Source organism: Drosophila santomea, chromosome 2R (genome assembly GCF_016746245.2).
Source record: "Drosophila santomea strain STO CAGO 1482 chromosome 2R, Prin_Dsan_1.1, whole genome shotgun sequence".
NCBI lineage: Eukaryota > Metazoa > Arthropoda > Insecta > Diptera > Drosophilidae > Drosophila > Drosophila santomea.
Window position 1 is genome coordinate 21,871,490 of NC_053017.2, and position 21,192 is coordinate 21,892,681.

The 21,192-nt window shown below is 48.7% G+C and overlaps 8 protein-coding genes across 14 annotated transcripts; 5 read left to right on the plus strand and 3 right to left on the minus strand.

Moving 5' to 3' along the window:
* Positions 1–4: 4 nt before the first annotated feature.
* Positions 5–2,150, plus strand: LOC120446334. Its single transcript, XM_039627250.1, has 2 exons — positions 5–68; positions 349–2,150. The coding sequence occupies exon 2, from the start codon at positions 393–395 to the stop codon at positions 2,130–2,132; it is 1,740 nt and encodes a 579-aa protein (XP_039483184.1). The 5' UTR covers positions 5–68; positions 349–392; the 3' UTR covers positions 2,133–2,150.
* A 5-nt stretch (positions 2,151–2,155) lies between these two features.
* On the plus strand, positions 2,156–4,130 carry LOC120446335. The gene has a single exon (XM_039627251.2). It carries the CDS (start codon positions 2,390–2,392, stop codon positions 4,115–4,117), a length of 1,728 nt encoding a protein of 575 aa, XP_039483185.1. The 5' UTR covers positions 2,156–2,389; the 3' UTR covers positions 4,118–4,130.
* A 253-nt stretch (positions 4,131–4,383) lies between these two features.
* Positions 4,384–6,894, plus strand: LOC120446336. The gene has a single exon (XM_039627252.2). It carries the CDS (start codon positions 4,405–4,407, stop codon positions 6,124–6,126), a length of 1,722 nt encoding a protein of 573 aa, XP_039483186.1. The 5' UTR covers positions 4,384–4,404; the 3' UTR covers positions 6,127–6,894.
* Positions 6,895–6,963: 69 nt separating this feature from the next.
* Positions 6,964–10,654, minus strand: LOC120446337 (polyadenylate-binding protein). Of its 2 annotated transcripts, none has more exons than XM_039627255.2 (3): positions 10,252–10,654; positions 9,313–10,183; positions 6,964–9,073 (listed from the first exon to the last, which is right to left on the minus strand). In XM_039627255.2, exons 2-3 carry the CDS (start codon positions 10,009–10,011, stop codon positions 8,849–8,851), a joined length of 924 nt encoding a protein of 307 aa, XP_039483189.1. In that variant the 5' UTR covers positions 10,012–10,183; positions 10,252–10,654; the 3' UTR covers positions 6,964–8,848. The 2 variants fall into 2 exon arrangements, with proteins under 2 accessions (XP_039483189.1, XP_039483187.1); XM_039627253.2 differs by having other exon boundaries at positions 9,313–10,187.
* Positions 10,655–10,759: 105 nt separating this feature from the next.
* LOC120446339 (breast cancer type 2 susceptibility protein homolog) lies at positions 10,760–14,426 on the plus strand. 3 transcript variants are annotated; one of them, XM_039627258.1, is made up of 4 exons: positions 10,760–11,647; positions 11,701–11,766; positions 11,824–12,998; positions 13,506–14,426. In XM_039627258.1, the coding sequence occupies exons 1-4, from the start codon at positions 10,861–10,863 to the stop codon at positions 14,262–14,264; spliced, it is 2,787 nt and encodes a 928-aa protein (XP_039483192.1). In that variant the 5' UTR covers positions 10,760–10,860; the 3' UTR covers positions 14,265–14,426. The 3 variants fall into 3 exon arrangements, with proteins under 3 accessions (XP_039483192.1, XP_039483190.1, XP_039483191.1); XM_039627256.1 differs by having other exon boundaries at positions 10,761–11,647; positions 11,824–14,424; XM_039627257.1 differs by having other exon boundaries at positions 10,761–11,647; positions 11,830–14,423.
* Positions 14,427–14,436: 10 nt separating this feature from the next.
* Positions 14,437–16,170, minus strand: LOC120446340. The gene has a single exon (XM_039627260.2). The coding sequence runs from the start codon at positions 16,168–16,170 to the stop codon at positions 14,437–14,439; it is 1,734 nt and encodes a 577-aa protein (XP_039483194.1).
* A 393-nt stretch (positions 16,171–16,563) lies between these two features.
* Positions 16,564–18,521, plus strand: LOC120445837 (small integral membrane protein 14). Of its 4 annotated transcripts, none has more exons than XM_039626460.1 (4): positions 16,564–16,614; positions 17,497–17,598; positions 17,653–17,698; positions 18,031–18,521. In XM_039626460.1, the coding sequence occupies exons 2-4, from the start codon at positions 17,527–17,529 to the stop codon at positions 18,243–18,245; spliced, it is 333 nt and encodes a 110-aa protein (XP_039482394.1). In that variant the 5' UTR covers positions 16,564–16,614; positions 17,497–17,526; the 3' UTR covers positions 18,246–18,521. The 4 variants fall into 4 exon arrangements, with proteins under 4 accessions (XP_039482394.1, XP_039482393.1, XP_039482392.1 ...); XM_039626459.1 differs by having other exon boundaries at positions 16,585–16,713; XM_039626458.1 differs by having other exon boundaries at positions 16,609–16,713; positions 17,464–17,598.
* On the minus strand, positions 18,497–20,546 carry LOC120445836 (zinc finger CCHC domain-containing protein 8 homolog). The gene is made up of 4 exons (XM_039626457.2): positions 20,281–20,546; positions 19,552–20,223; positions 19,372–19,491; positions 18,497–19,317 (listed from the first exon to the last, which is right to left on the minus strand). Exons 1-4 carry the CDS (start codon positions 20,458–20,460, stop codon positions 18,631–18,633), a joined length of 1,659 nt encoding a protein of 552 aa, XP_039482391.1. The 5' UTR covers positions 20,461–20,546; the 3' UTR covers positions 18,497–18,630.
* Between the last annotated feature and the right edge of the window lie 646 nt (positions 20,547–21,192).

Below are 21,192 nucleotides of genomic sequence, written 5' to 3' on the forward strand. Positions count from 1 at the left end.
GCGAGTGCCAAAAAACACCGATGGCCAATTGCCGTATGTTAGGGGGACTCAGGTTGTGGCATATACACGTAATGTAACTTGATGGATTTTACATATGATTGAAGAAATGATTGAAGAGAAGAAATGCATCAAAGCATCTTTAGTGCTTACACTTACTGCGACATCAAAGGTTTTATACTTAGATCAGCCTTTCCAAACCAATATAGACCTTTAATGCACTTTGGGCTAACAACCAGCGCCAATTAAATCCTATGACACTTGAATAACCATTGTTCAATAAACAATGCTAACTTCTTCGGGCAGCTTTTCGACTTTTTCCTAATTACTCAATCCCTAGTTCTGGTTAAGTTGCAGTTCACTTGAATCCGCACTCCAGAGCGGACAGCGCGAGAATGAGGCTGAGTTTGTATCTGCTTGTAGCCATCGGTCTGGCAGACGCGCACTGCGAATCCGTGAGATACATTCTGAATGCGCTCCAGCAAGAGCTGCACTACGAAGCGATTCTTCTGGTAGAAAGTGCGAGTGAAAGTGAACCGTGTTGGGAGCACAAGTACGTTCAAGGAGCGGTGCCCGTTCTAAGCTTCAACGCCAATCAAAGTTTGTATCTGAAGGATGCGATCAACACAAACATACTGGCACTAGTTTGCCTGAACGGAAAGGAAGGACGCACCATGCAGGCTCTCTATGAGAATCTGCAGGATATGCGCGATACGCCCACCATACTGTTCGTCCTGTCGGACTCCGAAGTCCAGGATGTCTTCCTGGAGTGTCTGAGCCGCAAAATGCTCAATGTGTTGGCGTACACAGGCTCGAACAAGGAGATCGTCTACAGTTTTCGGGCTTTCCCCGAATTCCGAGTCATAAAACGCAATGTAAAGGACATCCTTCGGTACTTCGAGCCCCAACTCGAAGATCTGGGTGGCTTTACCCTCAGTGCTCTGCCCGACAACATTATCCCGCGCACTGTGGCCTCCAGGAGCCCGGATGGAAGTCGCAAGCTGGCAGGGTATCTCTACCCCTTCCTGCGGAACTACGTGAGCACCATCAACGCAACTCTCAGGATCAGCTGGCGTCTGGTGCCCGAGGACGGCACCACCCAGTTGGGGGAAGTGGTCAGGCTCTCGGAGATCTATAAGGTGGACTTCCCGCTGGGCATGCATGGCATGGAGCACGGCTCGACGAGCCAGAACGTTCCGTTGGAGATCTCCAGCTGGTTCCTGATGCTGCCCATGGAACCCAGCCTTCCTCGGGCTCAGTTCTTCATCATGCTGGGTTTCGAGAAACTAACGCCAATGCTGCTGATGCTGACCATCCTGCTGAGCAGTGCCCATCGCATTGAGATGGGCTTGCGACCCAGCTGGCGCTGCTGCGTCCTGGCGGACAGAGTCCTGCGAGGAGCACTGGCCCAGGCATTCTTCCTACCCCGCAGGCTCTCCTTCAATCTAAAGCTTGTGTACGCGCTCATCCTGCTGAATGGATTCACTTACAGCAACTATGCCACCTCCCTTCTGGAGACGTGGCTCGTGCATCCCCCATGGAGGCAGCAAATCTGCAGCTGGGAGCGAATGCGCGCCTTGAACCTGAAGGTCCTCATTGTTCCCTCCGAGTTGGATACCATGACGAAAGCCCTGGGCAGGGAGTTTGTCGAGAGCAACAGCGATCTCTTCGAGCTCTCGGACTCGGCGCGTTTCCAGGACAAGCGCTTGGCCATGGACCAATCCTATGCCTATCCCGTGACGTTCACCTTGTGGCCAATGCTGGAGCACGCACAGAGCCGCCTGCCGAAGCCGGAGTTCCGGCGATCCCGGGAGATGGTGCTCATACCGCTGCTCATCATGGCCATGCCCCTGCCGAAGAACTCCGTATTCCACAAGTCCCTCAATCGGTACAGAGCCCTCACCCAGCAGAGCGGCTTGTACGAGTTCTGGTTCAGGCGGAGCTTCGGCGAGCTGGTGGCCCTCCGGAAGCTCCACTACAAGGTGGATGATGGCCGGCAGTCATATCGGGACCTCGAGTGGCAGGACTTCAGCTACGTGTGGCTGGGCCTCGTGGCAGGAAGCATCGCAAGTATCCTGGTGCTGCTGGGCGAGATGGGGTACCACAGGTGGCAATCAGGACGAAATCAGCATTGAACTTGAATAAATACCATGATACGGCTTCGTTTTATTTAAGCATTTATAGAACTCTGCGAGTCCTAATTGGATAGAGCCACCCAGAAGTGCAGCACTGGCCTGCCATTAAAGTAAGTGACAACTGATTGTTATTGCTTTCCGCTCCCGGCTGTGCAAGTGGGAGATATCAGATCCTATCGCAGTGGCCATACCCCTCTGGGAAGTGCGGCAAAGTGGCAGTATGTGCTACCAACTCGTTCCGGACAGTCGCCATAGCAATGCGGCTCGCACTGTACTTCACCTTCGCCTGCTTGGCGGGAGCTCATGATGGTTCCTTGAGGCACATGCTGAGGTTCCTTGAGGAGGAGCTGGGCTACAGGACCCTGTTGCTCCTGGAAAGCAGTTCCCAACTCGGGTGCTGGGAGCAAGCCAACTTCCACGACGGAGTTCCGCTTCTGAGCTTTACAGCGAACGAGAACGTTCACCTAAAAGATACTTTCAACGCAAAGATACTGGTGCTGGTCTGCCTGGACAAAGGCGAGGAAGATACAATGAGGTCACTGTACAGCTATCTGGAGAACATGCGAGACACTCCCACCATTCTATTCGCATCCTCGGACAGGCACATAAGCGACATCTTCGTGGAGTGCTTCGGTGAGAGTATGCTGAATGTCCTCGCGTTCAATGACTCCGGAATGGAGTTCATCTACAGCTTCCGCGCATTCCCAGCACTTCGAGTTGTGAAGCGCAGGGTGGAGCAAGTGCGTCGCTACTTTGAGCCGCAGCTTGAGGATCTGGGGGGCTGCGTCCTGCAGGGTGTGCCCGACGGCATCATGCCCAGAACTCTGGTGCACCGCGGCGCGGATGGAGAGATGCGGATGGGCGGATACCTGAGCCACTTCATCCGGAACTATGTGAGCACCATCAACGCCAGTCTACAGATCCGCTGGGATCTGTACCCCGAGGATGGTGACTTCGATATGGACACACTCACTGGGAGAAATCACGTCGACTTTCCGCTGGGGCTGGTCGTTATATCTTCCGAGACACTGCAACAGGACATCCCCATGGAGATATCCAGCTGGTTCCTCATGCTGCCCATGGAGCCCCCCCTTCCGCGAGCTCGGTTCTTCACCAAATTCGGCTTGTCGCTCTACCTGATACCCATCATCATACTCCTGGCCATGGTGCTGTGTAACGCACATCGCTTCGAAGCTGGCTTACCTCCCAGCTGGCGGTGCTGTTCGGTGGGCAGCACTGTGCTCCGTGGCGTCCTGGCACAGCCTTTTATCCTGCCGCAAAGGCTCGCGGCCAAGCTAATGTTCGTCTACTGGCTGCTCCTGGTGAGCGGCTTCTTTGTCAGCAACTACGTGATGGTCTACCTCACAGCCTGGCTCGTCCAACCGCCGACCAGAGATCCGGTGACCAACTTCGATCAAATGCGCAAAGCGCAGCTGAAGATCCTGATGCTGCCGCAGGAGGAGGATTTCTTGACGTCCATAAGGGGCAAGGAGTATGTGGAGTCGCACAGCGATCTCTTTCTGGCAGCAGATCCTGCGGATTTCCAGACCAAGCGCATGTCCATGGAGCTGCACTTCGCCTTCCCCATAACGGGCACCTTGTGGCCACTTCTGAAGCAGGCACAAGTCAAACTCCACCGGCCCATCTTCCGGCGCTCCAAGGAGTTGGTCTTCCTGCCCTTCATCATTATGGGCATGACCATGCCGAACAACTCCATATTCCTCAGCTCGCTCAAGCGATATAGACTACGGACCAGTGAGGGCGGCCTGTATCGGCTCTGGTTCCAGAACAGCTTTTCCGAGCTGGTGGGCAATAACAAAATCTCCTATAAGGAGGACTGGGTCCACGACTCCTACTCCGATCTGCAGTGGCAGGATTTCCACTTTGCCTGGCTTGGCCTCCTTGCGGCAACTACGGTGAATTGCCTGGTCTTCCTGGGCGAGATTGGGTACCACAGGTGGCTCTGCAAGCGCACTCACCACTGAACTCATTCTGTAACCATATTTCAACCATGACATGACTTACCAATAAATGGCACTTGTTTTTTTTGTGAAATAACCTTTCGTGGTTCTCATGTGTGCCTCAATGTTCTTGCCCCTTGCAGTCCAATTAAGAACCGTGACTTTTGAACTCATGAGATTAATGGTCTCTAATTGCTTGACTCATTTGGATGTTAGCTTGGACTTTAGATCTTATCATACCACAACTCCGTGTGAAAGATCCGTCCACTTGCAGTTTATCCCACCTATCCTAACTGAGCAGTCGCCTTAAAATGAGGCTTACCTTATACCTCGTACTTCTCAGTTCGATTGGCACTCGGAGTGCTTTCTTGAGCGACATACTGAGGTCACTCAGGAAGGAGCTACACTACACAACAATGCTCGTCGTGGGGGATTCCACTGCGTGCTGGAACCTGGAGCCCTACGAAAACGATGTTCCCATCCTAAGCTGGAGGGGAATGCCCAGCGCGTATCTGAAAGATACTTTCAACTCTGAGATGCTAGCACTGGCGTGCTTGCAGAACAGCAGCGAAGATGCACTGAAGTCGCTGTACAGCAGTCTTGAGGGCATCCGAGATACTCCCACCCTACTCTTCGCATCCTCGGAGGAGCAGATACCGGATCTATTCCTGGGGTGTTTCAGGGAAAACATGCTGAATGTGCTGGCACTCGTGGGTTCCAGCACAGAGTTCATCTACAGCTACCAGCCATTCCCGGCATTCCGCGTTGTAAAACGAAAGTTGGAGGAAGTTCATCGGTACTTCGTTCCACAGCTGGAGGATCTTGGGGGGCATACAGTAACTGCAGTACCTGGCAACGTGATTCCACGCACAATGTCGTACCGGAATGCCGAGGGAGAGCGCCAGTTGGCCGGATACGTGCACACCTTCATACGCAACTATGTGGACACCATTAATGGGACTCTGAAGATCTCCTGGGACCTCGTGCCCGAGAATGGTATGAGGCACTTCACGGTGTCCCGGCTCTCAAAGATGCAGCACGTGGACATTCCGATGGGCATCATGGCGCTCTACAACGAGACAGGCAGCCAGGAAGTGCCCATGGAGATCTCCAGCTGGTTCCTCATGTTGCCCATGGAGTCCCCCGTTCCGCGAGCCGAACTCTTCGTCAAACTGGGCCTGGAGCGGCTGCTAGCCATCATGATAGTTGTGGGTCTGGTGCTCGGCAATGCCCATCGGCTCGAGCTGGGATTGAGGCCCACCTGGCGCTGCTACTACCTGGCGGATAAGATGCTGCGAGGGGCCTTGGCACAGCCAATTGTCCTTCCGAGGAGGCTCTCCCCCAAACTGATGTTCATCTATTCGCTGCTCCTGATAAGTGGGTTCTTCTTGAGCAACTACTACCTGGCCTATCTGACTATGGGGCTCGTGCATCCGCCGGCGGTTGATCGCATCCTAGATTGGGATCAGTTCCGCTGCCTGCAGCTGAAAGTCCTGGTCGTCCGCGAAGAGTTCGACTACATGTCCTTGCTATTGGGCGCGGACTTTATGAAGGCCTACGGCGACATATTTCAGTTCTCGAACGAGACGGACTTCCAGAGGAGGCGCCTTTCCATGGATCCCTCCTATGCCTACCCTGTGAGCAACACCTTGTGGCCGTTCCTGGAGCTCTCCCAGGTGAGACTTTGGCGACCCCTGTTCCGACGATCCTACGACATGGTGCTCCAGCCGTTTCAAATTATGACTATGCCTCTGCCACGGAACTCCATGTTCCGCAAGTCCCTGGTTCGATATGCTGCTCTCACCCGCGAAACCGGACTGTATCCCTTCTGGTTCCGGCGCAGCTTCGACGAATTGGTGGCTCTCCGGAAGATCTCGTACAAGGAGGATGCGGGTAACCCGTACTGCGATCTCAAGTGGACCGACTTTCAGTTCGTGTGGCTGGGCTTCCTGGGCGGCTGCGGCTTTAGCACCCTGGTGCTCCTCCTGGAGGTGGCTCACTACAAGTGGCATTCGAGGAACGCCGCACTCTGAATGGATTACCAATAGTGCTAGCTGTGGAGCTACCTTGCTCCAAGTGGGGTCCAAGTACTAAGTAGAGTGTGTAATTAAAAACTCGCCAGGTCGCAATTTCAAACACTTTTTGCAAAAGCATTTTTATTCAAGTTTCACATGTCTCTGCTCACTGCATCTTGATTTTCATCGTTAAATGTTTTCCGTTTCTTGTTCATTTTCATTTTACTTGTTTTCATTTTCATTTTCATGTTCGATTGTTTTTAGGTTTGTTAATAAGTAGGTATTCGTAATATGTTATAATTAGGATTCGCTTCAATGGAATTACATATATAATGCATATATTATACGCCATCTGTGTCGCAATCATCTGTGCTCCTCGTGGTTCGCTAGTCATTAAAATGGGACTTTCCCAGCAAAGTTCCAAGCAAAAGGTCAAATAAACTGGGTTCTCGTGAGGAGAATGCAGTTCAAATGCAGTTCGAATGCAGTTTGAATGCAGTTTGAATGCAGTTCGAATGCAGGTGTCGTGTGTCTCGTTAGCAAAGGTGCACAATTGAGTAAACTTGGTGTGGAGTGTGGAGTGTGTGTGGTTCGATGGTGTGTTATCAATTAATTTTGCAGGACTGAATTAACATTTGTTGTACTCTAAAAATTTAGCACTATAAAAGGGTTGTCCTTTGGGTTTTGTTTTCTTTTCTTTTGTTTTGTTTCGTTTCGTTTCTAGTTTTATTTTGTTTTGTTTTTAGGTAAATTCTGCAAAAGCAATTACCAAAGATGACGTCTCGATTACAATTATAATTTGTAATTTGTAATTTATAATTTATAATTTGTAATAATAATAAGAAGTATGTCGCATTTGCTTGGCAAAGGAAAATAAATTTCATTTCATTTCATTTCTTTCTCTTTTTTGTTTGGTTTTGTACATTACATTTGTGTAAATATTATTCAATTGCGTAATTGCGTAATTTCTCCTGGTTGTCTTGTAAATTCATATTGCATATGTTCTGTGTGAGTTACAGTTTTTTAGTGTTACAGTGTTACCTTGCTACAGTGGAGGCCTAATCCTACTTTTGTCCTGGAAACTAGAGTCGTAACCTCGAAATGAAGTGAAGTGTAATGGAAATAAATATGGTCAAATGAGGGTACGTTAGTACGTTAGTTATGCCATCCTAAATATTGCCATCGTTATAACTATTTTATGTCATTTAATTTCTCCTCTTTCTCTTTCTCTTTCTCTGTTTTCTGTTTGTGTGGTACTGTTTTAACTATACATTGTGTATATGTCTAGACGCAAAACTTGAATCTTACAAATTTCGACTGAGTTTAGCGTTAATAATTTTCTTCTCTCACATCTATTTGCTTTCGTTTTCTGTTCGGTTCGCGGAAACACTTTAAAAATTAAGCTCAATAATCTTAAATTATTTATGTATCTGCTTTCATTTGGGTTACACGCCTGCCTACAGAGTGCTTTGAATTATTCGATCGATCTTGCGATCCACTTTCTGGCGATCGTGCCTTGTATCCATAATAATATCCATATTCTAAAAGATTTCAAACATTGCACTGTGTACACTTCTTGGATTGGTTACATTCAATTAGTTTTTGTTTTGTTTTAATTTTGTTTTTGTTCTTTTTACCTTACTGTCGTTACTGTCTGCGGTCCTGTTTGTGGTTTCACTTTAGTTTCTGCTACTTGAAACAATGTACAATAATTACAAAAATGTCTTGTAATTGCTAAAATTTTAATACTCATGTACTGTCCGCAGGAGTGGCGCTGGGCCCCTGCTACTTCCATATCTGATCTTCCCAGCTCTCTAGCTTTTCAGCTGACCAGCTGTCCAGCTCTGACCTAATCCTCGTCCAGCTAATCTGCGTCTACTATATAAATTACGTGTAGGTTCGCTTTCGCAATGGTTGCACTTGATTTCCTCGTCAAAAGTATTAGTTATAGCGTAGGATGTGGGTGTGTGAGTATTATAAACGCTTTTTAACTACAGCGTGTGGGTTTACTTTAGATATATGTATATGTTTATGTATATACGTGGAGTGGGTGCTTCACTTGTTAATAGGGGTTACATCAATTGTATTTTTTTCCGTTTTTCGATTTTGTTTTTTGTCCTTTTTTTTTCGTTTTGTTTCTTGCTTTAGTTTTGTTTTAATATATATTAGGTAAGTGTAAATATTCATATGTTGCCCAGGACTTGCTGGGCGTAGCTCTAGTTGCGATCGCACGATCTAGACTTAATGCCAAGGGGCCAGTGTGAATGTTGGCCTGGTGTGGGTAAATACATTTCGAAATACGTGAACGCAATGTGTTCTTTAGGCGAGAAGCTGACAGCAAAGCCTCTGCTCACTAAATTCAACAGTAAAGACAAACATCTAATTCCAAAAAAACGCTAGTGAGTGCTAAGAAATTGTTGTCCTAATGCCTAGAAAATCCTTTCGATTCGAGAGCTCCTTTCTACCACCTCTCGCTTTGTTTCTGCCCTGTGTTTCTCTATAAATTTCAACTGTGTTGCAAGACTTTTGCCTACATCTAAGTGTATATGCGCAGGAGCTGCATCCCGTCCGTCTGCTGCCTGAATGTCCGCCTAGCTGCTCGATACAATTTCTCGTAAATATCTATATAGGTTTATATATGGGTGTGTATTGTATGTGTGTGGGTTCCGAGTCAACTCCTAGCGATGTCCTTGGATCAGCTGCCGACGCCGCCACCACCACCTCCACCGCCTATTCCACCTTAATAGTAGAATATCTGGCCAGCCTTCTGGCGCTTGCGCTCCTCCAGCTTGCGATTGATCTCCTGCTGCCGCTCGGCCTTGCTGAGGGCTCTTGCCACGTACAAAAACTTGTTGTCGCCCAGCTGCTTGCCGTGCAGGCCAATTACGGCGGCCAGCGCCGACTGCGGGTTCTCGTAGGCCACGAAACCGAAGCGCCGGGAGCGCCCCTCCTCGTCCAGCATGAGCTGCAAGGATCGGAGAAAGCAAATCGATGATATAAACAAATCAGCACAGATGGGCCAGGTGGGCCAGGTGGAGTCCTCATCTTCCCCGCCGCCACAACTCCTCGTGGCTACATGGGCATGCGCAGCAATGTCGCAAGAGAGGATGTAAGAGAGTGCGAAACTGTGCCACATGGTTGTCGTCCAACCACCCGGCCCCACTGACACCCCCGCAGGGAAGATGAGGTGACCAAACAACGTACCTTGTGACTGGTGATGCGGCCGTAGGGCTCGAACATCTCGCGCAAATGCTGCTCGGTGAACTCCTCGCTGAGGTTCTTCACATACAGATTCTTGAAGTGCGTGGCCTTCTCCTGCTCCCGGTCCCGCCGTGGTATGAACTTGACCACATGCACCTTCTGATTATTGCACAGCATCCCATTCACCTTCTCGATGGCCGCCCGGGCGGCCTCCTCCGAATCGAAATGCACAAACCCATAGCCGCGCGAATTGCCATCCTCGTCCTTGGCCACATTGCAGTTCAGGATGTTTCCGAACACCGAGAACGTGTCGTACACCGCCTTGTTGTCGATGGACCGCTCCAGGTTCTTGATATAGATCTTGCCACTGTCCGGAGAGCTGTTCCCTCCACTGCCCCCGGTGGAGCCGCTGGCCAGAGCTCCGCCGCCGACTCCCACGCCCACATTGGCCGAGTGCGAGGAACTGGACGTGTGCCCGCTACCAAGGGAGTTGTGGCCATGCCGCCCCAGAACAGCGGCGGCCGCCAGGTGGTTACTGGCTGCGTGGCCGCCGCCGACGTGGCTCAGGTGGCCAGCGGCAGCGGCGTGGTGGTGCAGCTGCTGCTGGTGGTGCGCCGCTGCCAGCGTGTGGTGGTTTAGGGCCGGCTGCTGCTGGTGGTAGTTCGCCGGATTGCCGCGGAACGTCATGGAGTTGACGAACATAATGGCTGCTGGCTGTTTGTGGAGCGTGGTGGCGGCTAGTGGAGTGCTGTAGGTGCTGTAGGTGGATTCTGCGTCCTGGTGGCCGTGGCTCTGGATCTGGATACCGCTGTAGATGGGCCCGAGAATCTTGACGGCGTTCTGGTCCTGGTCTCAATCCTTTTAACTTCCCGCTCTACCTGCGTTGACCGGAATATGCGTTATGGCCAATCTGGTCATGGAATGGGTGGATTGCCCACTTACCAGGATTTGCACACGGAATATGACCAAGGATTCGCGGAGTTGAAAAAATCGTTTTTCTCTCGCCCAGACTCTTTTCCACGCTCTTCGCTCTCGCTCTCTCGTTCTCTCTATTTTTTCGTTTTCTCTCTGGCTCTTCCTTTCGCTCTTTTGTACTTTACTTTTTCTGGGGGCTTTCACTTTTGGGCTGGTTTTTTGGGGCTCTGCTGTGCTTTCGCGTAACACTTTCCGGTATTGTTTTCGAGTGGCACCTAAACTAGATTCTTCAGCAATTGCAGCAGTATAAAACCTGGTTTTTGCAGCTTCGGCGATAGCCCTTTATTATTTAATTGTATTTTATGCAAAAACTGTCGCTACTAGTGATTAGTGATGTTAAAAAACATCGATGCATCTGCGCCATCGATACGTGGGGCCTTGATGTTCTGGACCGTACTATCGATAACTTCCTCGGTAGCGATTGCTTAGCAAGTGCACCCTCCTCAACTAGCGGGTAATCAGCCCCACCAATTGCCTCCAAAGCAGCGTTTGCCAACACTGAATCTTGTTTTGGAAATGCAACCACAATTAATTGTTTACCTCAAATAAAGTACACAACCACAATTAAATGACGTGATGGACCAGAAAGGCGCATCGGGAAGTCGTTCGACCCGGCTATCCCAAGGAAAAGTCACCCATGCGCATCAGGCCGCTGCGGAAATTCGGCGAAGTAACATCATCGAGGACATGGCCAAAATATGCGAAGCCGATCGCCAGACTAGCTCCTTCGCTCAAAGGACTCAAGGTATCGAGCGGCCTTCGGCTGACAACAGTGGCTTCGTCGCCGTGGAGTACCTTATTCTGGCCAGCGCTGAGCCCACGCCCGAGGAGCGGGTTGAGATGATCATGCTGGACTTTTGCTCGTCTCCAACTTACACAGAGGATGAGGATGAGCCTAGCTATGAGTCGGAGCCGTGGTTTCGATTTCGCAAGAAAAGGATCAAAACTTACGGTCGGAAGAGAGATACAAAAGGCCATATGGTTGTGCAGCACGAGGAGCCCAGTAGTTCCTCGGCCCTCTCTGTACAGAGGGATCCCAATACTTCGTTGACCTCTGTGGCTTGTGACTTCGATGCTGCGGCATCGCAGAGGATACACGAGGTCCTGTTAAACCTAAGTCAATATCTTTCGGTGAGCGCGACCGATTCCAGTCCCACTCCTTCCGTCCCATCGCAAATAGATCTTCCAACCGAAGCCGGGCGAGATCCTGAGAATCCCCCGAATTCTGTAGACCACCAAGTTAACCTTTCAGATACAAATTTGGAAGATGAGTGTTTGAACACTGAAGTGATGAACTTGAGAGACGACCTGTTGGAGAACGGATTTACCTTCGAGGCCTCTATGTGTGACAATGAGCCGGAAGGTAGGGAGTAGTCTGATATTGCCAGAAACACATTTGTAACCCATTTCTTCCAGGAACTCTGGCAGACACTCTCTTTGGCGATACCAGGCAAGCGATCTCCACCATGCATCCCCAATTGGGTAATAAGCGCAATTCTTATTGCTGCAGAGTCCACTAATATAAACCTATATTTTTTGAAACAGGAGAATGTAAAGTTTGGTCTGATGCAGACTCAGTACTGAAAAAGACCGAAAAAATGTCATTAGATGTTTTGAAGGAACAAATGCAAGCGGAACATCCTCTAGATGAGAATACGAACCTAATATTGAAAGGCATCCCAATGAGCGAATGGCAAACTCCAATGGAGCTGCCAGAGAAATCCAAAGAGCTAATCAACCATATACCCGAAGAAAAGGTAAAGTTGGAGCCAAGTTCTCAGAAAAAGCATGAACGTAGCAATGATTCAAATGAATCAAAGTTTAGAGCAGTCTCAAACAAAGAAAGCGATATTGCCAAAGAAAGGGGAGGTGCTATGGTCGTGGACAAGTCTAAAGAGAATGAACATTTTTTAAACGACGGTGATCTTCTTCAGGAGTTTCTGTTTAATGAATGGAACCCAATACAGAGTTTTGAAGGCCCATCGACATCGAAGGACGCAATTGAAGTGCATAAGAAAGAGATCAATTCAATGAAGCCTGACGACGAGCAGCAACCAGAGAAGAAGACACCCAATAAAAGTCAGTCCTCAGGTCATAAAATTGTTGGCTTTCGAAAAACGCCCTATAAATTTATTGAGGTTTCGGAAGAAATGAAACTTAAAGGCGAAAAGTTTGTAGCCCAAGTTGTATCTGATTTATATCAGTCTACTCAAAAGTGCCACTCAGTCACTGAGGAATACTCCGCTAATCATAGTCAAGTGATGAAATCAACATCTAAACCCATCGAAACATTGGATGTTACCAACAAGGAAGCAAAGCTTGAGGTTGGAGAAATAAATGCCAAATGCAGTCCTCTGAAAAAGGAGAGCATAGCAGAGCCCGAGTTTTCTGGCTTCCGTACAGCCTCAAATAAAGCAATTGTAATTTCTGAAAAGATGAAAATGAAAACTGCAGAGTTTATGACTGAGTTTCAGTCCGCGGAATCCAATCAGCAAAATGGTTATGAAGTCAATCAGCCAAATGACACGAAATCAATTGAGATTTCAAAGGAAATGCCATCGAAGGTTTCCAAGTTGGTCATTGATATTAAAATGGAAGAACCACATGACTCCAATGAATCAACGTTTATAGGCTTTAGAACAGCGTCAAACAAGGCCATTGAGATTACCGAGGCGATGGAGAGGAGAGGAGCCATGTTCCTGGCCCAGTCAAAGGCTACAGACCAACAAGACGCAGAACTTACTGAGGAGCTCGTTTTTAGTGAATGGCAGCTAAGCGATCTTCCTGATGTTGACCTAACTGTAGCTCCAGTAAATGTTGAAAAAAACAATACTGTGGATATGAAAACTAGAACTGAGAGCGAGTTATTTGGCTTTCGCACGGCCTCAAACAAAGGAATTGTGATTTCTGAAAAGATGAAAATGAAAACTGCAGAGTTTATGGCTGAGTTTCAGTCCGCAGAATCCAATCAGCAAAATGGTAATGAAGTCCATCAGCCAAATGACACGGAATCAATTGAGATTTCAAAGGAAATGCGATCGAATACCTCCAAGTTGGTCGTTGATATTAAAATGAAAGAACCATATGAACCCACAAATGCCCAGGATTGCTGTGACTCCAATGAATCAACGTTTATGGGCTTTAGAACAGCGTCAAACAAAGCCATTGAGTTTACCGAGGCGATGGAGAGGAGAGGAGCCATGTTCCTGGCCCAGTCAAAGCAGCCTAGTGATCTTCCTGATGTTGCATCCACCTCTAATGACCTAACTGTAACTCCAATAAATGTTGAAAAAACCAATACAGTGGATACGAAAGCCGCTTTTGAAAGCGAGTTTTTTGGTTTTCGCACGGCCTCAAATAAAGGAATTGTGATTTCTGAAAGTACGAAAGTCAAAGCTGCGCAGTTTATGAGTGAATTTCAAGCCGTTGGCCCAAGTACTGACTCAACCAAACCAATTGGGATCCCTGAGGAATCGAAAAGTACTTCTGCCCAGTTCGTGGAGGAAGTGGTGGCAGAAGACAGTCCCAGCAAAGCACCCATTTGCGATGTACAAAGTCAAGGAAATACCTCAGCTATTGAGCACTTCCATCGCAACTCCTCCGTAGATCGTTCGGCAAAGAAAGAGCATCCGAGGACGCCCAAGAGGTCCCAGGAGATCCACTCCTCCCTATCGCAACTTGCCGGCATATCCCCACTGGATCAGGCCACCAAGAAGTCCGTGATAGAGCGCCGAAATATCCTGACACTGAAGAGAAGACGAAAGATCACCTCGTCAACTGCAACTTCTGCAGCATGTGCCTCGCCGGCTGTGGAGCGATTCGCACCCATGCCCGCTGCGACAAGTACTCCGCTGGCTGCCAGGAATTCAAATCTCCCCGAGGACTGCACAAAGGATAGGCAGAGTGTGGAGGACATGTCACCTATTTGCATGCAACCCAGAAAGAGTCGAAGACTTGGTTTGAGTGGACGCCGCTATTAGGTGCATTATACCCAACAGATTTAAGCCGCTGGTCGATTTAAATGGGTAGATACTTAGTTGAATTAAAGTATGACATATTGAATGAGTCACTTAGTCACATTGCCTTGATATAAGTTATTATAATAAGCGTTTTTGTTGTAGCATACACCGTATAAGGAAATAAATGAGTTAACTACCTGCATGAGAGCCGTCTACCTACGAACTCCGCGCAAAATACCAGCAGGGACAAACCCAAACCCGCAGCCCACAAAACAAAGGCGAACAAGTAATAGTCCAGGTCGAATGCCTTAGCAGGCGGCTCATCATCCCGCATCAGGGTGTAGATTCCCTGATGGATGAGCTCCCGGAAAGTGTCCGCCTTCATTTTGATGCCGATGCCGTGCTCCTGCAGGCGCCTCATGAACTCACTGGTCAGCTCCAAGTACGGCAGGCTCATGGACACGCAGAAGGACTCGAGGGCGTAGCCCACACATTGGCGAATCATGTTGAAGCGCGGCGTCTTCAGCAGGTACTGCTGCATCAGGATCAGCTCCAGGCGATCCTCGTACAGCATGTAGATGTAGCTCTGGTTGAGGCCATCCCGGTACGCATTCAGCAGGGAGACGTTCAGGGTCATGCTGTTCTTGCGCAGACGCTCCGGCAGGAAGGTCTTCGCCCGCAACTGGCTCTTGTAGTACTCGTCGTGCAGACTGGGATAGGGAGCGCTGACCAGATCTTCCAGCGTGTTGTACTCCCCGTCGTACAGCCCGGATGTGAGGATGCTGGAGAGCGTGGCCAAGTAGACGTTGGTCAGTATGAAGCCTCCGATCGTTAGTATGCCATGGATAGCCATGTCCCGCCAGCCCGCCACGCTGATTTTCTGGTGGCAGTTGTACAGGATGTGGCTGAGGCTGTACAGCAGGCACTTTCCCATCTCGACCCGCGCCCGTCGCGCAGCCAGGTGCAGCATCAGGGTGCCGTACAGCACAGTCGAGATCACGACCACCCAAAGGGTCCAGGAGAAGGGTTTCGAGTAGTAGAGGTAACTGGAAATCGGACGGGCGTGGGGCGCTATGAAGTACTCGCGGACAATCGAGAGTGGTGCTGTGTAGGCCACTTTTGAACGTAATTCTCTGAAGTAGCAAACAATGTCGATCCTCTTTGTGCGCAGCATATCGGAAATAGCCAAGTACACTTCGTAATCCGGCAGGACGGGCTTGGCTACACTTATGATAGTGGCGTTATAGCGATTAGCCAGCTCCTTGACCGCCGCGAACAAATATCCGGCGCGCACCAAGTCACCCTGGTCGTTGAAGTACTCGAAGTCCCGCGGAGCCAGTGCGGTCCGCAGTATGCGCAGGGGATAGCCTTGAAAATCTCGGATTATCTTTGCGCGATTGAAATACTCGGATACGTTTGGTAGACTCATCGGTTGGATGCGAGGATAGGGTAGGTAGCTGTACAGGCTCTTCCCCCTCAGCAGAATCACGTTCACGAATCCCTCCTTGAAGCAGTAAGCGTAGAGGTCCTCCTGCGAAAATCTTGGTTCTTCAGTGGCCAGGAACACTATGTGCAGCTCATGGAGCTCGTCCAACATTCGTGGCAAAAGTCTTAAAACCAATTGATTCACATCGCGTCCAGATTTCATTAGACTTACAATGATCAGAGCTCTCTCTTTGAAGTTTCCTCGAACTCGAAGATCTCTAGCTGCGCTCGAGTTGGAAGAGAGTAGGATTCTCGGGGTGTCCAATATGTGGAGTATCTCTGAGTTTTCGAAACCATCCAAATCGATAAACACATTGAGCTCCGTTTGGAGTGCCCTGTTGAGGTCATGGAGCACTTGGACTTGGATGGATTCCAATTCAGGAGCACCAACTAAACTCAGGAGAACTGACCCCAGTAGTAAAGAGAACATTTTGATAGCCATGGGACAGTGGGAAGAGCCTTTATAGGCTGCCTACAATGCCCACATGACCGGGCAAAAAGTTTGTCGCGTTGCATTTAAAGTAATAATGGATTAATTGCCATCCACCCTAACAAAACTAAGCTCAAAAAAACAAAGGTCATATTATTTCGCTAGATAGCGTCGCATTAACCATTTAAGTTGTAGGATGAAGTTGGGGTCACAACGAACCAGGCCCGGCGGAAGGTGTGGGTAGTATGGGTAGAACTTGACACCCAAAATCGGACCAAGGGACAAACAATGTAAAGAATTTGAAAGAGTGTATGTTTTAGGTTTTAGTTTTGAATTTCCCGCCCCTCGAACGCGAAAAGCGCTTTCAAGCACTGGCAGCTCCATCGATATGCGCCTCCAGTTCTGGTCGTTGTCCAGCACTGCCATATGTGCAATTTTTTATCCCCATTCCAGTTGGTAAGAAAAAGTGTAATTGTTACGTTGCAGCAGTGAAATTGTACCAAAATTCGATTCCCTTCCCAAATCGCTGCACATTCGAGTGTTAGGTCTCGCAAGGTAACGCCACTTAATTGCCTTACGTCCGCAGGCGGGTTTGTTTACGCCCCCAATGGGACAACAAAAACAAAAGGGGAAAGTTGTGTTTACGTTTTCAAATACTAAATAGCGTTTACGTAGTCGGGGTGGTTTTGGCTAAAACTGGGGACTTCCAGCGGAAAGACCTTGTAATTAAGTGTGATAAGCGCCTAGTGCTCTCGAAGGCAATTAGAACTACACGTCTTGTTCCTTTTGATAATCGTGTTTTTGTGTCAAGTACCCACACACACTAAACAGTGGGCATTACGTGTGTGTATATACTAAATACTAAGTAGGGAGCTATTGGGGTGGACCCTTTCCACAGTTTCCACAGTTGATTCCCCCATTCAACTGGCGTTAGCTGTCAAGTGTGTAAGTTATTTCCTCACAGCTGCCCCAAAATTGAATCCGTGTTCTGTGAGAACCAAGTAGCAGGACACTAGACCCTGCTGTCCAGATATATACCAGCACTTGGAAGCTCTCTTTCCGCACTCTCGCGATTTTAAGCCCCCTTTATCGGAAATTTGCCGCCATATATCATATACATATGTGTGCATGTTGTATAAAACTCGATTGCGGCTGCAAACAAATTAGTCTCAGCTCGGTTCGTTTCGTTTGGAAACAGTGCTCGCGTTCTCTTTCTCCCCAGAGACACGTCAGTGGCAGCAGGCAGAATATTCGGAATTCAGAATATAGTATTCGCTACTCCAACCGCCGTATTCCATTCCCTAGCATATAACCCACTCCGATCTCCGGTCTCCGCAGCGCAACTCAGACCAAGGCTAATCCGAAACCATGTCCGACGACTTCGATGGCTGCGAGTGCGTCTGGTCGCAGGAGTACGCGATGCAGCGCATTATCAACTTCGTAAGTTCCTTTGCGCCCAGCTCCAAACTCCTGATCCATGGTCCTTTTTTACAGATACGACAGAACCAGGATGCCTGCACGGACACCGAGTGCTTGGATGGTTAGTATCAGTATCAGTAACTCACTAGGTCTGTTTTCTAAATATAAATCGGAAAACTTTAGTTGTGATAAGCCTTTATATATTGCCACTTCTAATCTATCGTTTTTGGATTTATAGTACATTTTGCACAGCAGAAACAGTCTGACTTTTACTGAAGTAACGATGATAACATTGCTGTTTCGCTTATACCCAATGGTATTTACGTTGTTATAACAATTCAGTAAAAATTAGGCTTTGTAATAAGTTGCCAAAAAGTATGCAGCAATTGAGAGCTGCATGCTTTGACTTTACCCACTTTTATCCACATTGCTAACTAATATATCCGTTCCCAGTCGTCGGACGCACCTCGCAGCAGGCGCAGGTCGCCGGACGCGGCGATGACAGCGGCTTCTCCGTCGCCATGATCTTCCTGATCGTGGCCATGTTCATGTACATAGTGAACCCGAGTACCTGGGGCAACTTCACCAGCAACAAGCGAGCTGGCGGCCGACGCGACAATAACCAGGACGGCTCGCCGCCACAGCCTCCTCCGCCGGCCATCAACTAGGTGACTCCGAGGACCCCTGCTTCTACGAAAACCTGAGCATCCACAACACAATTTGCAAACAGCATTTCCTTGTTTTGTTATTTCTCCCGCTATTGGGAATGAAACCACGGATAGAGCCAGATCAATCGACTTGGTGCCATCCGTTCGCACGTTTACACAGATTAGGCCAATTATACATCCCTTACATTGTACAAAACACTTAACCGCGCACTCTGAAACACACCGGCTTATCAACTAACATATTTGGACACTTTTTAAAAGACTTTGGAAAACGAACCGCTTTCCGTGTGTATTTCCTTTGTACAAGAGGCTTTAAAATATTTAAAACGTACGTTTGGTGGGCGGGCAATGATGTGGTTTGTATTCTCTCTTCTCGTTGGACTCGTCAGTTCTCGTTCTGCAGTTTTACCATCTTTTCGCGCACGTTCTTCAGCAGATCCTTCATTTGTTCGTACTTTCCCGTGGAGTCGGGCAGGTTCTCAAAGTTGATCACATCGCTGACGCCCACCTTGAAGTTACTGCCCACAGGCAGGCGATCGTAAACGGAGAACTTCAGCAGCGGCGTGCCCTCATAGGTCGCTTTAAAGGGAGTCGATGGTGCGGATTGGGTCTGGTCAATATTTCCGGACTCGGCATCAGATGGCGCTACCTCCATCTCTGACGTTTCATCCAGGTCAGTTTGGGATTTCGATTCATTCGCCGTCGTGTTATGCGACGCATTGCCCTCCAGCTCTTGGAGGAGCTTCTCCTGCTGGGCCTTCAAGTCCTCCAGACTTGGAGATGGCGAGCGCACTGTCAGCTCGCCATCCTCGCACTCTTCCGGCGGAGGTGGTGGCGGCTGGGGCACTGATGGTGGCAGTGGAGGATCCTCTGTTTCGTCTTCCAGTTCCATGTCGTAGTCATCGAAGCTGGTGAGCTCCTCGCTGGGCACGGAAGCAGGGTCGTGTGGAGCAGGCAAATCCACTAGTTTTTTGCGTTTGTATCCATTGATAACGTTTTCGCCCAGAGATTTGATAAAGTTCGCCTTGGACTGGCTCTCTTGGAATGGCGGTACATTGTGGTGCTTAAAGTCCTGTGGGATTAGGGGATAAGAGAAGGGTGCGGGATTCATAATGGCAGCACTCACGTCGAAAAATTTCGCATTGGGCTCGACATTAAAGCCGGGATACTCCACTATTTTGTTGATGTCATATTTGAAGGTGTCTGACTCTCCATCTTCGTCGTCGGATTTGGTAACTTCTGTGCCCTGCAAGGAAGAAGGCATTGACAGATCACACGAGGCTGATCACACGAGTAGCTAACTTACATCTGCATTAAACAGAGCTATGCCCGAGCTCTGCACCTTGGCCTCCTCCAGCCACGCAGGCGGATAGCCCAGCATTCTCATGCGGTAGAAAATGAATGGCAGCTGACCGCGACTGTAGCCCATGGCATGGCGTGTCTTGGTGCTGATCCTTCCGGGGCGTATGTGGCCAAACCGCTGCTCTGTGTCCACGTGATAGCGCTCGGTGCGGCTGCTAATCTTTTTGCGAGCGCGATTTATCCTGGCGTTGTTTCTGGGCTTGGGACAGTCGCGCAGGGAGTGATCTGTGTCGCCGCAGTTGAAGCACGAGGACTGCGCCTTGGGTCGGAAGCACTTGTTGACCGCCTCGGCCTTCAGTTTCTTCCGCTCCGCTGTCTGCTCGTCCAGGACGTCGGCATTGCAGCGCTTGTAGGAGGGAACGTGTGCGGCATTCAGCTTGGCCGCTGGCTGCGTGTCGATCAGAAAGAAGTCTTCGGGCTCCTCCTCTGGAACGGATTTGCTCTTCTCGAAGGCTGCTATCACCAGTTCCTGTGGGTTGTCTCGAAAAACCAGTTGCTTGTCTGCAAAGGCGCCTTCCAAGGCGACTAGCACTTGCTGCTGCAGACTGGCGAAGTGCTCCTCCTTGCTGAATCTCACCTCAAAAACCAGGCTATCTGCGTCTCCTTCGGTGGTGTTCTAAACAAAGGAGTTGCTCACCTTGTCACAGTATTGGATATATCCTGAATTACCCACCTGAATGGACGTATTTGTCTGTTTTTCCTCAACTTTGGCGGCAGGTTCAACCTCTTTGCTGGTCACTTCTGCGGGATGGACGAACACCACATCGTCGTCCAGCTCTCCGTCTTCCACGTCGACCTCCACCACCTCCACGCTGTTCTGTGAGTCGTCAAGCAGTATAACGCTATCGTCCATTTCTGTTTACAGGTTTTTTTCTCTAATAATTAAGATTTGTTTGCAAATATTTGTTATTTTTCTCCCTAATTGCAGGGTTGTCATGCCAACGCAAAGCACTCAATCACATACAATGTGGCTATCGATTTCTATATGCGATAGCTGCAATCGATATCGGCGCCCAAATTAAAAAATCGTTGCATATTTTTTGGTGTTTCCGTTTTCGTTAATTTTAAATTAAATCTTTATTTCTGCTATGTTTAATGTAAACAATATCATGTAGTGTAATTATATAAACAAATTAATTGGAGTTTTATTTATATTAATCATAAAGTGCGCACGAAAACGTATGGAATATTTCCGTTTACAGAAATATCTATATTAAGAAGTAGATTTTATAATGTATGTGAGTAAAATATTTTCCTCTTTTACATAACTAAAAAAGCTAATTAATATTGGAAACACGCTTTACCCATATAGAACATAATATTCTGGAGATAACTTCAGATTTGGCGATGTTCAATTAAACTTCCGCCTTCGGATTCAGAAATTATGCCAACTTTTCTCAGCACATCAGACATGCGAGTGGAACCTTGATTCTCGGGCGCAGAAGACGTCATGTCGGGTCTGATTTGAATCTCGCGAGTCACCTGCTGAATGCCAATCGCATCGATCTCCAGTTTATGTGGCTCGCACTTACGGGGAGGAAAACCCTGCTTCGGAGGTAATTGTGAATTCAACTTACAGTCGGGG

Coding starts and splice junctions, on each gene's coding strand:
- LOC120446336 (XM_039627252.2), top strand. CDS start 4,405: ATGAGGCTTACCTTATACCTCGTACTTCTCAGTTCGATTGGCACTCGG.
- LOC120445836 (XM_039626457.2), bottom strand. CDS start 20,460: ATGGACGATAGCGTTATACTGCTTGACGACTCACAGAACAGCGTGGAG. Junction 20,224..20,280: donor AGACAAATACGTCCATTCAG/GTGGGTAATTCA, acceptor TCCTTTGTTTAG/AACACCACCGAAGGAGACGC. Junction 19,318..19,371: donor CCAATGCGAAATTTTTCGAC/GTGAGTGCTGCC, acceptor CTAATCCCACAG/GACTTTAAGCACCACAATGT.
- LOC120446337 (XM_039627255.2), bottom strand. CDS start 10,011: ATGTTCGTCAACTCCATGACGTTCCGCGGCAATCCGGCGAACTACCAC. Junction 9,074..9,312: donor GCCGCATCACCAGTCACAAG/GTACGTTGTTTG, acceptor CGATCCTTGCAG/CTCATGCTGGACGAGGAGGG.
- LOC120446334 (XM_039627250.1), top strand. CDS start 393: ATGAGGCTGAGTTTGTATCTGCTTGTAGCCATCGGTCTGGCAGACGCG.
- LOC120446340 (XM_039627260.2), bottom strand. CDS start 16,170: ATGGCTATCAAAATGTTCTCTTTACTACTGGGGTCAGTTCTCCTGAGT.
- LOC120446339 (XM_039627256.1), top strand. CDS start 10,861: ATGGACCAGAAAGGCGCATCGGGAAGTCGTTCGACCCGGCTATCCCAA. Junction 11,648..11,700: donor GTGTGACAATGAGCCGGAAG/GTAGGGAGTAGT, acceptor CATTTCTTCCAG/GAACTCTGGCAGACACTCTC. Junction 11,767..11,823: donor CACCATGCATCCCCAATTGG/GTAATAAGCGCA, acceptor CTATATTTTTTG/AAACAGGAGAATGTAAAGTT.
- LOC120446335 (XM_039627251.2), top strand. CDS start 2,390: ATGCGGCTCGCACTGTACTTCACCTTCGCCTGCTTGGCGGGAGCTCAT.
- LOC120445837 (XM_039626460.1), top strand. CDS start 17,527: ATGTCCGACGACTTCGATGGCTGCGAGTGCGTCTGGTCGCAGGAGTAC. Junction 17,599..17,652: donor TGCAGCGCATTATCAACTTC/GTAAGTTCCTTT, acceptor CCTTTTTTACAG/ATACGACAGAACCAGGATGC. Junction 17,699..18,030: donor GGACACCGAGTGCTTGGATG/GTTAGTATCAGT, acceptor ATCCGTTCCCAG/TCGTCGGACGCACCTCGCAG.